General features: G+C 48.4%; 1 protein-coding gene and 1 long non-coding RNA gene across 5 annotated transcripts in view; both read left to right on the plus strand.

The window, feature by feature from the left end:
• The first annotated feature begins 1,627 nt into the window (after nt 1-1,627).
• Nucleotides 1,628-5,308, plus strand: LOC138686459 (uncharacterized). Its single transcript, XR_011325851.1, has 2 exons — nt 1,628-2,685; nt 4,128-5,308. It is a non-coding gene; the product is annotated as an uncharacterized lncRNA (long non-coding RNA).
• Nucleotides 5,309-6,868: 1,560 nt separating this feature from the next.
• LOC104319836 (zinc finger protein 92-like) overlaps nt 6,869-13,644 on the plus strand; it is a 37,149-nt gene continuing 30,373 nt past the window's right edge. The window contains exons 1-4 of one of the 4 annotated variants that reach the window (XR_011325855.1): nt 6,869-6,943; nt 7,099-7,282; nt 8,770-8,930; nt 11,788-12,581. Coding sequence is in view for 3 of the 4 variants with exons in the window: in XM_069789739.1 (XP_069645840.1) it covers nt 8,882-10,007; nt 10,105-10,262 (1,284 nt within the window). In the remaining variant the exon portion in view is untranslated. Of the gene's footprint in view, nt 6,944-7,098; nt 7,283-8,769; nt 10,008-10,104; nt 12,582-13,644 lie in introns of those variants that run through there. The other 3 variants (XM_069789740.1, XM_069789739.1, XM_069789738.1) reach the window with 3 other exon arrangements.

Here is a 13,644-nt window from a genome sequence, read left to right on the forward strand (position 1 = left end):
GGGCGGTCCCTGCCGGTGTCAGTCACGTTTGGGGTGTGACGGGGCGGTCCCTGCCGGTGTCAGTCACACTGGGGTGTGACAGGGGCGGTCCCTGCTGGTGTCAGTCACGTTTGGGTGTGACAGGGGCGGTCCCTGCCGGTGTCAGTCACGTTTGGGGTGTGATGGGGCGGTCCCTGCCGGTGTCAGTCACGTTTGGGGTGTGACGGGGCGGTCCCTGCCGGTGTCAGTCACGTTTGGGTGTGACAGGGGTGGTCCCTGCCGGTGTCAGTCACGTTTGGGGTGTGATGGGGCGGTCCCTGCCGGTGTCAGTCACGTTTGGGGTGTGATGGGGCGGTCCCTGCCGGTGTCAGTCACGTTTGGGTGTGACAGGGGCGGTCCCTGCCGGTGTCAGTCACCTTTGGGGTGTGACGGGGCGGTCCCTGCCGGTGTCAGTCACGTTTGGGGTGTGATGGGGCGGTCCCTGCCGGTGTCAGTCACGTTTGGGGTGTGACAGGGGCGGTCCCTGCCGGTGTCAGTCACGTTTGGGTGTGACAGGGGCGGTCCCTGCCGGTGTCAGTCACGTTTGGGGTGTGACGGGGCGGCCCCTGCCGGTGTCAGTCACGTTTGGGGTGTGATGGGGCGGTCCCTGCTGGTGTCAGTCACGTTTGGGTGTGACAGGGGCGGTCCCTGCCGGTGTCAGTCACGTTTGGGGTGTGACAGGGGCGGTCGCCAGCTGTGTCAGTCACACGGGGGCTGTGACAGCAGCTGGTCTCCAGCTGTCAGTCACACTGGGGGTGTGATGGAGGCTGGTGTCTGGCTGTATCAGTCAAACTGGGGGACTAACAGGGACTGGTGTCTGGGTGTCGGTCACACCGGGGGCAGGACAGGGGCTGGTCCGTACTGCGTCATTCCCGTTGCGGGGAGTGAGGGGGGCGGCCGCTGGCTGCGTCAGTCACAGCGGAGGTGTGACAGAGGAGGCCCCTGGCGCTGTCGGCCACACCGGGGACGCGGCAGGAGCATGTCACTCACACAAAGGGTTGTGAGAGGAGCTGGCCTCCGGCCGCGTCACTCACACTGGAGGTGTGACGGCGCTGGTCTCTGGGTGTCAGTCACAGCGGAGGTGTGAGGGGGTCACTCTCCGCTGTGAAAGTCCCGCCGGGGGCGTGACGGCGGCCGGTCTCTGAGTGTCAGTCCCATGAGGGTGTGAGAGGGGCGGATCTCTGCCTGCGTCGCTCCCTGGAGGTGTGACGGGGGCCGCTCTCCGGGTGTGTCGCCCACCAAAAGGAGGGTTTGAGGGGGACCGGCCTCGAGGCCCGCCGTCTCCTGCGGGCGGCAGCGGGTTGCGTCGGGCGGCCGTCCGCGCGCGCCGCGGCTGGTGGCACCGGCGCTGCCCGACAGCCGGGCTGCGGCCGCCGATTGGTGGCGGGAGCTGTCCGTCAGGCCGGGGCGGGCCACGGTCGCGTCATCAGCGGGGGCGGTTTGTTTACCCCCTCCCTGCAAGAGGGTCCCCTCACAACATGGCGGCAGCCGGCAGGGCTGGGCTGTGAGGGCCGCTGCCCTCGCCCGGCGCGGGGGGGAACGCGGCGGCCGGCGGGGACCGGGGTCGCGGGGGGGGGAGCAGCGCCCGGCCCCGCCGCGCACGGTGAGGGGGTGCGGTCGGCAGGGGCTGCTGCGGGGAGGGCCGGGCCGGGCCGGGCCGCGGGCAGTGTGAGCGTCCCGCCCGCCCATCGCCCTTTTGCCCTGGGAGGAGAGGGCTGGGCAGCTCCCCTCGCGGGGTTTTGGGGTCTCTGGAGTGAAGTGCCGTCTTTCAGTCAGAGCTGGTCGTTCAGTTTCCTTTTTAATCAAAAGAGAACTCGCAGAGAGTGTGTGTTTTCCTGGGGCACCACTAGAAGGTCCCGATTAGGCTTAGTCAGGTAGTCCAGTAAAAACCCTTTATGCTGAATGGTTATTTGAATAGAATATCAAATGCTTTTCTGAGTCAATCTAGTAATCCAAGACTTGCAATAAAAAACAATGAGCGCAGATCAAGGGTATTGAGAGGGCTGTTCAGGTGGCGATTTCTCCTTTAACTCTTGAACAAGCTTGTGTATGCATTTTGTGGGTTTTCAGAACTAACCATGTGTAAGTTACATGTGCAGATAACAGACACAGCTCCTCTAAAACCACAGCCAGTCGTTGCAGGAAGCCATGGAGCGTGGCTGTTTTTGCATATGCAGCTTCTGTCCTGCACCAGAAGGGTCAGCTTATTGCTTTGCAGACTTTACAGTCTTGCATGTCCAGCACTTGAATTGAGCTGTCAGAGTCAGGCTGGGGATCTTTGCAAAATCAGACAGTAGTTTTTGCATAGAAACTTGATGACAGGCTAGATCAATATGTGCAAAGGCAAATGCAGGTTTGAGAAACTAAAGCATGCCAGAAAGTTATTACTTGACTACCCTGCTTTTTGCAGTCCTTGCTCAGTTTCTTCCTGTTAATTGTTCCATGTTCTTTACAGCTTGACTTTAGATTTTGTAACTGTGTCTGACTTTCGCTGTAGTTAGGACTTATTTTCTCAATGTATTCGTTTCTTCCAAATGGCTTGTTTACGAGATGCCAGTTGACTGGGACCCAAAGACCTAGAAGATCCTGGCAGGCTTTGCAGAAAAAAGCATGCTATGATAACAGGCTGGAGCTGGCTAGAGACAATGGAATGATTCCTTACTCCAGGTGATTTGAGAGAGGACAGCCTCAGAGATCCTGAACCTCCTTTTAATCACACTTTCAGCAGAGTACTGATGGAGTGTTGGCTGCTCACTCTCTCTCTCTCTCTGGCTGTAGCATGTTGCACGTGGTGTAATCAGCTTTGGTAGGAAAGCACTTGTTGGGTGCTGTGGTGGTGGTCTTGCAAAATTCAGTATCTCTAACAGTAAACAGCTATTGCTGGTCTTTCACCAGCATTCAGTGTGCTAAACAGAGCCCTGGGGAGTTAAAAGTTCAAGCTTCAGCCAAATACCAGTTAAATCTCTATGAATTCAGCTCCTACTTAGAAGAAAACTTGGTGGTTGTTTGTTTTATGAGAAGAGTCTGAAGCGCTCAGATGTTTAAAGTGTTTATGGCAGTCCTAAAACAAAGTAGCCAGATGTCAGGGGAGAAACCTATATGGCCAATAAAAATTCAAATTTGATGGGATGTGAGTTTAAACCCTTCATAAAATATATTAACCTCCCATTGTGACAGCAAGCAATTTTGCACTTTTTAGCAAATTTAATGAAACATGGGAGTGTAGAGTCTAATCCTTTAAAAAAAACCCAGTGTTAAAAAATTACTTCAAAGCAGAGCTAACTGACAAATAGATTACAGATACTCATCTGTCCTGATAGGCTCTTCACATTTAGAACACATAAAAGTGAGATAGCATAAATAAAAAGAAGGATTTGGCATCTATATATGTGTGTTGGGAATATAAATGTAGGATGGGTACAAAGCACCAATAATGTAATTTTAATAGGAATCATATATTGTAAAGAGATAGGTGTTTCACTTATTTTTCTGCCGCCTTCTCCTTGAGGATTACAGCTTATTTTTTATGTGTGCTGGAATAACTCATCAAGGCTGATGGGAAGGCCTTAGAATGCAGAATTTAATGAAATCATGTGCTTATAAATGCAGCATATGAAATAGAAGGCAGAGTACATTTTAAATATCTCAGGAGGAAAAATTAAAATATGTGCAACTTGATAGAGCTAAGTATATTCATCTGAAGACCAATGTACATGAAATAGGACCTCCAAATTTCATTTTTTATTTTAGGTTAAAAGGGAGACATTAGTAGAGTGGCCTGTTCTTCATTACTGAAAGCAAGAGGCTAGTTGTGGGACTGTGGTCATGAATTTATGAGTGTGTTGACACTTTTGTCAGTCTAAGTGTTGGGGTGTGTTATGTGCTGGTTTTATTACCTTGCCATAGAAGCCCTTTTCTGTCTCACCTCAGACCAACAACAGAAGACACTATGCACTTAATAGAGTTGCCCTGGGTCCTTGATCTAAGCCATCAGACACCATTTGGAGTGTTCTGCATTATTTATTACTACTAAAGTATTTTCAATTAAACTGGCATCTCAAATGCTAACTTTGCCTGGCAGGTAATGAAGTTCTTGTTTGTTTTCCAAGGAAGCTGACACAAAAGAAGTGAACCATGATAGGTCACAGGAATTTGTACTGCTTGTCTCCACAATTACTAACAAGTAAGCACTGTATGGTACCACAAGGATGGAGGCAGACTTGGTTTCTGTTCATGACAGTTGTCACACAGGTGAGGAGCACTCAGGTAATTCCAGACAAGCCTCAGAAGGGGGGGGCTGCAAAGCCAGCCTGCAGCTGGAGGTGGAGGAAGATTATTCACCACCTTCTAGTCCTGGGTGCATCCTGCTAGACTTTCAGTCCAACAAGAAATCCATATAGGACTGCGGTGCAAAGAAGAGGAGACCTTTGAAACTTACTACTAGAAGCGCAATTCAACCAACCCGCTAACTTTGACCTGCAGTGTGAAGATGAATGTTTAGAATGCTTTTTCTCTGAACGCTCTGGGGATCCTCAAGAAAGGATAAGTGAGGATGATGAAAGCATCATTCTTATTGATGCTTTTGAGGAGGAGGAGGAGGAGGAGGACCTGGAGATGCTTTGGTCATTTCCTCCATGATCCCTATGAGGAAGACCATCATTTGCTGGCATTATACCATTCCTTGGCAGCTGCAAGAGGAAATGCTGCCATTCTATCAGGTGGAAGTCAAAAGAGATGTGCAGTTGTTGGATATGATCAGGACTAGCTGGACTCATCTGGGCATCCTTGCAAGACCGATGCGTTAAATTAGAGCTCTTGTGCACATAGGGTCTCTAAGTTACAGAGTTGCTGTCTAGATTATCAGCACCCTCTGGGGCTGGTTTTGGAAAAGTATCACTGTTAGGCTGCACAGCCCACTTGGCCAAAACGACTCATCCATTTCTTCTGTCCATACATCCTCTCATGTTTTAATGTATTAGTTGTAATAAACCATGATTTGGATTTTTTAAAAATGGCCATTCATCATCTGCACCCCACACAAGCATGCTTGGCTGTGGAGATATTGGTGCCATATGTGCTTATATATTACTAGAGTTTTCCTTGTGAGAACTGGTGAACGAGGGGAGGGTTGCGTGCTTACCTTCCATAAGGGAGGTGGAAGGGGTACGTGATTCTGTGCGTCTTGGGTCTAGGTGGAAGAAAGCCTTTACCCTGCCCAGCTACTGCACTGCAGTAAGAAATGGCTAAGAATTTTAAATTCAGAAAAATGATAATAAAAATAATGAAAATCTTGTGAGTTTTTTTTCTTAGTTTGTGAGAATTGGAATGACGGTTCTTTCTCTGCAAGGTTCACCATACTAAGCAGCATGTGAGTTTCTCATGGGTTCAAGGAGTGTCATTAAAGGAATGTTGCTAACATTTTTTAACTGCCCGATCTGAGGAAACTGAACTGCCACTTACTCTGCTCTCAAAAGTAGCTCGCTTTTCTGTGTGAAAGTAGGTACGTTTCTTTTCTTCACCCTCAACTCCCAGCAGAGTAGTTTCTAGTTTCACGTTTAGTTTTAGAAAGATCTGTGAGATCACAAAAATGTAGAACTTGGGGCATTCTTATATACCATATTTGCATGCTAGTAATACACACTCTTGTTCATTTTTAATTTCAGTTCTATATTTGCTGTTAATTGTAGAAGCCCATTTCCAAAACCTGTAAGAGTTTTGTTAAGAAAAGACAGCAAGATAACTGTCCAGTGTGCAACACAACTGCAGCGTTAAAAGCAGGAGCAATCTCTGCAAGATTACATGGTGGTGTTGGAGAGTAGTTTTGGCTGCAGGAAGTGCAGAACTGGTCAGTCCGATAATGGGGGGGGACAAATGCAGAGCGCTGAGGGGACTGGGTTGGGGACCACTGGTTGTAGTTGGAACAGAAGTTGTTGGGAGCTTCCTGATGGTGCCTCCTGGAGGACTGGACCTTGGATGACTTCTGTTGAAGAGTTACGTTAATGATGTGAATGTAAAAATGGACACGTGGGAATGAAATGTGCTGATGGGGGTATGAACTGGAGGGAGGGCGGCAGAGCCACAGAAGAACGAGAAGTCTTCCAGAAATGGTGGTAGAGAAATGGTGAAACTTTCTGCTCCAAATTGGTGGGTAGGTTATCGGCTATAAGGGGTGGAGGAAAGGAGCCCAAGAAGGCCTCTGGACTGTGGTTGTACTGTGGCTTTGGAAAAGGCAAGTGGGATCCTCGGATGTGTTGGGCAAAGGACTTCCACTGGGAATAGGAAATGATGCTGCCGCGAAAGGCCCCGGTGAGGCTTTGCTGGTGATACCGACTGCAGTTCTGGGCACCTGGTGTGAAGAAATGCTCATTCAAGCTGGAAGCAAGACACAGAGGCCGGGGATGCGGCCCGAGCCTTCTTTACAAGAGCAGAGCCTGTTTCTTCCGACAAAGCAAAACTTGAACGTGAATCCAGTCGCCACCAAACTTCTATGGGAAGGTGCACAGTTACTGCCCCTGGGGGTGAAAAACACCCCGTGAATTGCTGCAGGCTGGGGCTGGGGGGGAGGAAGGCTCCAGTCCCCCGCAGCACCGGGGCGTTCCAGAGGGCGCGGTGGGGAGGGCACCTGCTCGCTTTGAGCCAACGCCTGACCCACCTGGAGGTTTCTGCGCGCCTCCCGGCCCGGCCGGCCGCTCCCTCCGCACTCGGAGCCGGGAGGGGGGGTCCCGCTCCAGCCCCGCTCCAGCCCCGCTCCAGCGTTGCCGGAGCGGAGGGGCCGCCCGGGTCCCGCCCCGCTGCTGGCAGCCGCCGGCCGCTGCGGGCCTTCGCCGCGCTGCGATTGCGCCGCCGCCGCCGCCGCCGCCACCGGGGGCCTCCGCGCCGGCGCGCCGGGCTGCGCGGCGGCGGCGGCGGGGCGGGAGCGGCGCAGGTAGGGAGCGGGCGGCGGGGTGCGCGGCAGCGGAGAGGGGGTGGTCTCCTGCCCCACGGCGAAAAGTTTGGGGGTTCGTTCTGGCTGGGGGAAGAAACCCACAAGCATGCATTTTTAAAATTTTATGGTTTTTTTCTTTTATTGTTATTTTTAAGGCTACACCGTGATTGAAATATTCCCCCTCCCGCCCCGGACGGGCCTTTGTCAGGCAGTTTTCTTAAGCCAAGCAGTGCCAGCCTCTCTTGAAAAGTTTTTGCTTCAACAAAGGAAATAGCAGCTGAGTGCCAGGGCTGGGGAGCCGGCGGTGTGCTGCTGGAGGTGCTCAGCCCCTCGCAGGAGGTGAGGAATAGTTGCTGTTCTCGTGCGCTCGTTATTAAATTAATGGGAACAGTTGAAGTTGGCGGGTGACTTGAGCCATTCCGTTCCAGGCAGTGGCTAATGAAGAAGATTAATTCAGCTTGTTTTCTGTAGCACAGCAGAAGAAAGCGCAGCTTGTGTCTCAAATGAAGCTGGCCTTTCTGAAATGTGAATAAGACCTTTCACTTAATGCACATTGCTGTAGTGCCTTTATAACTATCTAAACCTACTGAAGCTAAATAGACGAGCTTTATATTTACGTAGGCATGGAAATACAGAAATATGTACATTTTTACATACGTGTTTTTGTATATATGTGCTTGTATTCAGAGAAGTCTTGCCCAGACAAAAGCAGTTAAGAGGAAGTGAAGAAATAGTGGGAGTAAAGGAAATATGAAAGGTGGGTGCAAGGGAGAAGGTGGGGGTCGGAGGAGCAGCCAAGCTATCCATCAGGGTGGGAAAAATGCGATTTCTCATCTTAGATTAGCAATTCAGCGTGAATGCAGGTTTAAACTAGGTGACTGAAAGCTCCTTGGGAAGCTGCTGCCAACAGAGGCTGCTGGGACAAATCTAGAAAACCTCTTGCGAATCCATGCCTTTGGTATGGCATGAACCAAAACATCTTCTTCACAAGAAAGTTTGTGACTCAGGTATTTCTCACCAGTTACCATCGCTCATATTTTCTGCTAGCAAGGCTGGTCTGCAAAGGGAGTTTACCCAGAGAATTTGAAGCTGTTCCAGTGGGCCAGCTCTGGAGGATTACTAGCTGTGCTTTGAAGCCTGGGAGGACGATTAGTAAGCTTTCTGGACAGCTCACTCTTGCCTTTCCTTGCATATGTCTTCTTTGTATGGTGCTAGCTGGTAGTGGCTCAGGAACCCCAAATATCCTCAAGATGGTTAAAAGAATGCTGGTTAGGATGGGAGGCCAGAGGTGCTCCCCAGCTCTCCAGACCCCCCTTCCATACATTGCTTCTGGTTTTGGCTGTTTGACTGACACAGTTTCTGGGTCTCATTGCATTACCTAACTAGTTTCTGAAAGAACACACCTTGTGACTGGTGCTCCTAGTTCATATTTAGTAAGGTAAAACCAAGGATTAAGCATGAATCCTAGGAAAGAGATCTGTGGTCGGCACAGCTGTGGTGTAGGACTTTGCCCAAATTGTTTGCACCCCAGAGTTCTGAAGATTTCTCGTCTTTAGGTGAATTTAAAAGGGAAATTGTTTATCAGTTTATATGTGTAGCGAAGACAGGATTATGATAGAGGATTTAACTTCATTAAACGTAGTCTGTCTGTATTTTGTTTGCTGAGTGTATATTTTATGCATATATAATAGTAGATGATTGTGTTTCTTCTACTGCATAACTAATAGTCTGTCCCATTCTTTTAATCAGAAAAAAAAATCTTCACTGTGATAGCTTTATGTTAATATCAGAAAACTCACTGATGAAATGAGTGTTTTATTTTTTAGGGAGGACTGTAAAGAGAGCTGAGAATGAGATGGACTTACCATGAAGAACCTGAAGCTCTTGGTATACACATCATCAGTGAGCTGCAGATGAACACAGCGTACGCCTCAGAGGATGGATGTGAACATGGACTGGGACTCTGAGAATAACATTTGTGACACAGGTGAGAAGCATTCAAATTATTCCAGAAACACCACTAAGCAGGTGGGCCACACATCTAGCCTCCAGAAGGAGGTAGACATGAATTACTCACAGACATGCGGTCCTTGTTGCAACTCTGCTGGACCTTCAGCAGGAGGTAAGCAGGAGCTTCCTGCAGAGTTGCAGTGTGAAGACAAAGAAACCTATGAGACCTACTACCAGAAACAAGGTGAGAGTACAGCTGGGGTATTTGTCCCCTCCAGTACCAGCTTTGACCTGCAGTGTGAAGATAAAGATTTAGAGCACTGTTCCTCTGAGCGGTCCAAGAAACCATGGAGAGGACTACATGACAATAACGAAAACACCGTCCTTGCTGATGTGTTTGATGAGGACCTGGAGCCTGTCTCTGAGGAAGCTTTGCCGTATCGGTGCAAGAAGTGTGGTTCCTCTTTCCATGGTATGAGCGAGCTGCAGGAACATAAGCGAACTCACCTTGTGGAAAACTCATACCGATGTCCCGTCTGTGCCAAAGAGTTCTTCCGTGCGGCAAATTTGCGAATGCACAAGCTCATTCATTCTAGTGACAGGCCACACAAATGTCCGGAGTGTGACAAGGGTTTCATTCGCACGGCTGATGTCTGGAGGCACCTACGCAACGTACACAAGATAGAGCGCTCCATGGTGATCCTGGGAAACGGCATGGCTCGGAACCCCTGGTCAATAGTGCACCGTAACCAACACACTGTTGAGTACACTGATCAGCCTTGTGCAGAAAACCAAAAGTCTGAGGAAGACGACTATAAACCTTATGCCTGTCCAACTTGCGGCAAAGGTTTCGATAAGCCTAACCTGCTTTCCAAACACAAAGTGATCCACCGACAAGACAAGCCCTATAAGTGTCAGGAATGCGGCATGGCATTTGTCCAGCTGCTCAGGCTGAAAAGACACCAGCAGACTCACTCTGGGGAGCGCCCTTTCTATTGCGAGGAGTGCGGAGGGACGTTCACCCGGCTGGCATCGCTCCAGCGCCATCACCGCATCCATACTGGAGAGAAGCCCTACTCTTGCAATTACTGCGGTCATTCCTTCACCGAGTCAGGTACCTTACGGAGGCATGAGCGCACGCACAAATTGGACAAATCTTAATTCTTAGTTCATTTGTGATTGTGGTCTCCTTGGTTGCTTCTTACCTGCAGGAGGCCTGCTCAGTTGGGCTGGAGAAAGCACTCCATTGCATGTGCTCTGGCCAGTCCAGACCCACTTCCCAGCAGTGGCTGACGTGGGGGAATCTCCGGGGAAGATCACGGGGATCTCTGGAACCTGTACTGGCAGAGATTGCACTCACTGGTTTTAAACTGGCTTTGTGTGAAAAAATAACCTAATTACCACTGAGTAATGAAATGTGAGACTTGAGAAGACTGAAATCACTCACACGTGCTAGCACTGTCTCAATTAGCTGAACTGACGATGCATCAGCTTGAGCTTTTTGCAAGGATGCTGTGAGACTTCTCTCTGCAGTCTTGGTCACTGGATAAATTGGCCCTGCCCTCTCGAGTGTGGTACCTCTTTGGCACTGGGTTTGAAGATCTGTTGTTGCAGGTCTTTGCTAAGTCAGAACAGTCCAGAGTTGTCCCTCTATCCCTTCTCTCCTTGCATTCTGCTGAGTTTTTCTTTCCATTACTTTTTTTTGAGGGGAAGTATCATGTTGGTTATTTAAAAAAAAAAACCAGCCACAAAACAGTTCCTTAATAAACTCAACAGTTACCAGCTGTATTTCATAAATGTTTATATCTATGGGAGTATCGATCCCTTACGTACTTTCGTGTGATTAGTTGAATTTCTGTTAATAATGGAAAAAGCTTTATTTTTGCTATGACGGTACATGTTCTTGGGGTGAGGGATTTGAATACATTTGTGTCTCTGATGGAACTGTGCACTTTAAATCTGTCCAGCTGAGTGTTACAGTAGGAAATGCTTGAGAACACAAAATTCAAAGAGCAGAAGACCAAATTTAAGCCACCTTTGCTACTCATTGTATAGGAGTCGTCTTCATTTAAATGTTTCCACATATAAGGAAGCTTCTCATAACAAAACCATGTTCTGTGTTCTGTGATGTGTCTGAGTACTACCCGAAGTGTCTGCCCGACTCTTCACTTTGATTTAGATTCAAATGGTTAGTGAAGAAAAATTTGCTTAGAAACTAGCCTGGCAGACTCAGGCAGGTGCTGCCAAATACCCCAAGGCTGTAACTTCCAAAGAGGTACGTATTGCCTCAGTTATGGCAGTGGGGTTTTTAACTTTGAAACTTAAAAATGACACTTAATCTACTGTTAACCACTGTGGCAGAAGCATCCAGTTTGTACTGAAGTTGCAGCCTTAATTTCGTTTTTGTGTCAGAAAGCTTTGCTTCCTTTCCCCTGCCAGCTGCCATAATTTCACTAATTTTTTTTTAACGCGTTCTGCCTTTTCAGCAGGCAGTTGCGCAGCAGAGTGAAAGTAAAGCTTCAGGGTAATGTACCTTTGCATTTACTACCAGGCTATTTAATGTAAAGTACTGATTGTGCCATTTGTTTTCATATTTCATAGAGTAAAAAATGGTTATGGCTGCTCAGCACATTCCACCCATGCAACAGCTGAGCAGGCGTTTTACAGTTGTGAGTACTGTCGTGTTTGAATTGAGGTCCTTGGCTCGGATCAAGCTGAACCACTGTCCACAGCAACGCTTTAGCTTGATTATGAATGGGAGACTAATTCTCCCAGCCTCACTAATGGGTCATTTTCATTCCTCAAAGAAGTCTCCAGATTAGGGAACTGATCTACATCCCACTTCATAGGGATGTGTTATGTTGTCTCTGAAATGATGTACTTTTGTAACGCAGATACCTCTGCCGGGATGACTGGACCCTGTGTACCATATGCATTCGCTACAGCTGTGAGTGAGACTTCTCCAAACTCCCCTCTGCAGGTAGTTCCAGTATGATTTTAGGTTTCCAAAGGGATTTTGACGGGGCCCCTTGGCAAAGGGTTGGTCTTATCTGAAGGCTGCTTAGCCTCTCTAAGAGGAAAGATCCTTGCATGAAAAAAATCCTGGCTGAAAGGAGACTGTGGGTAAAGGAACTGCGGAGAGAGGTTATCAGTGCTCTTCTGTGGGGACTGTGTTGTTCAACACAATCTGAAATGACCTGGAGAGAGGGCAGATAGCAAGGTGACAAAGCCGTTCCAGAAGCTATCGTGCATTAAGTTTCCACCCTCATCTTCTAAATGCATTTTGAAGTTGTCAGCTACAGTCTCCCCTTTTCAGCATCCTGCTTCTCCCTTGGGTATGCAGTGCTCTTGCTGCAGGGGCTTTTAATATCCAATTAAACTGCACCACTATGCGCACCTTTATGTTGTGTGACTGTTATGCTTAGACAGCTGTGGTAATTGTGAACATCTAGTTATTCTGCTTTTTGGTGTTAGCAGTTGATGGAATTTGTACCCGTAAGAGCATAATGGTGAAAGTGTTTTGAACAAAGGTCTGTTTAATGGGAAGAGTAAATGGTTGGTGAAATGAAAACTACTAGGCTTAACTAAAAGGTTATTAAAAAGATACTTGCCTGGAAGGTTGGCTTGCATATAAAATGCTTGGATGTATGAAAGGAGTAATTAAAATGTGTGATGGTTTCTGGGAAAAGCATGTTGAACCCTCTTCAAAGAAACTTCCACTAACTCCTGTGCAAGCTACAGGAAATCCCTTGGAGCTTAATTTAACCCAGAGATCGTCACTTCTGCACTTTACATTTTTAATATAAAGGGTTGGAAATCTCTCCCAGGCCCTGATGCTCTCACAGTGTCGGTCTGAGTTGCTGATAGCCTACAACAGACATAGCCAGTGACGATAGCCCGTATACCTGCTCTACAGCACTGCTTCATTAGAGAGGTTTTGAAGTGTGTGGTTTCAGCAGAAGTAATTTTTCTTTGTTCAGACTAGCCAGTGTATCTGTTAGCTCATTTGTGTCTGTAGAGGCCACGGAAGAAGTGGTTCCCTTTGATGCTGTGCTGTGCAGAGGACTCGCTCACAGGCCCTCATTGCTGGGGCATTACGGGAAGCACTTGGACACAAGCACAGGGCTGGAGCTCTGAGCTAGGCAGGGGATCCTGATCGTGCGAGTCCTTTTGATCGCTGGATGGTGTTTGTGAACAGCGGAACATAGAAATACCCTTTGCTCTTTGCTAATTTTCCTGTCCCCTCACTACACCGCTTCTGCCCAACTCATTTCCATCACAGGAAAATTGTCTCAAGACTAAGAAGTTAGAATAGCTCCAGCAATGCAGACTTCTGGCCCTCACTGGCCTGGAATCACCGGCCAGTCCTTGGCAGCAACAGTACTATTTTCTGACTTTGTTAGCAAAGGTGTTGCGTAGTAAATAGGCCCGTGCTTGTGGAGTGCAGATACAGCACCTTGCACAAAGGAGGAGCTACTACTGTACAGTCTTTCAGCTCCTCTGCATACCATCAGCCTCCTTTTATACTGTTTGCCTTTTCCCAACCGGAGGAGTCTGAAGCAGGAGTCTTTGATGTAAACAGGGAGCGCTAAGCAATCCATCATTTGTCAATTAATCTGAGCAAAGGGCATTGAAATCTCTGGAGTAGGCAGCTTTCATTTAAAATGAGGCTTTATCATGTGATGATCTGCTTCTGATCTTGTAAAGTTTCTGTTGGCATAAGGAGTCCCCACTGCAGTTTTCCTCCTTAC

Source organism: Haliaeetus albicilla, chromosome 8, assembly GCF_947461875.1.
Source record: "Haliaeetus albicilla chromosome 8, bHalAlb1.1, whole genome shotgun sequence".
Taxonomy (NCBI): Eukaryota; Metazoa; Chordata; class Aves; order Accipitriformes; family Accipitridae; genus Haliaeetus; species Haliaeetus albicilla.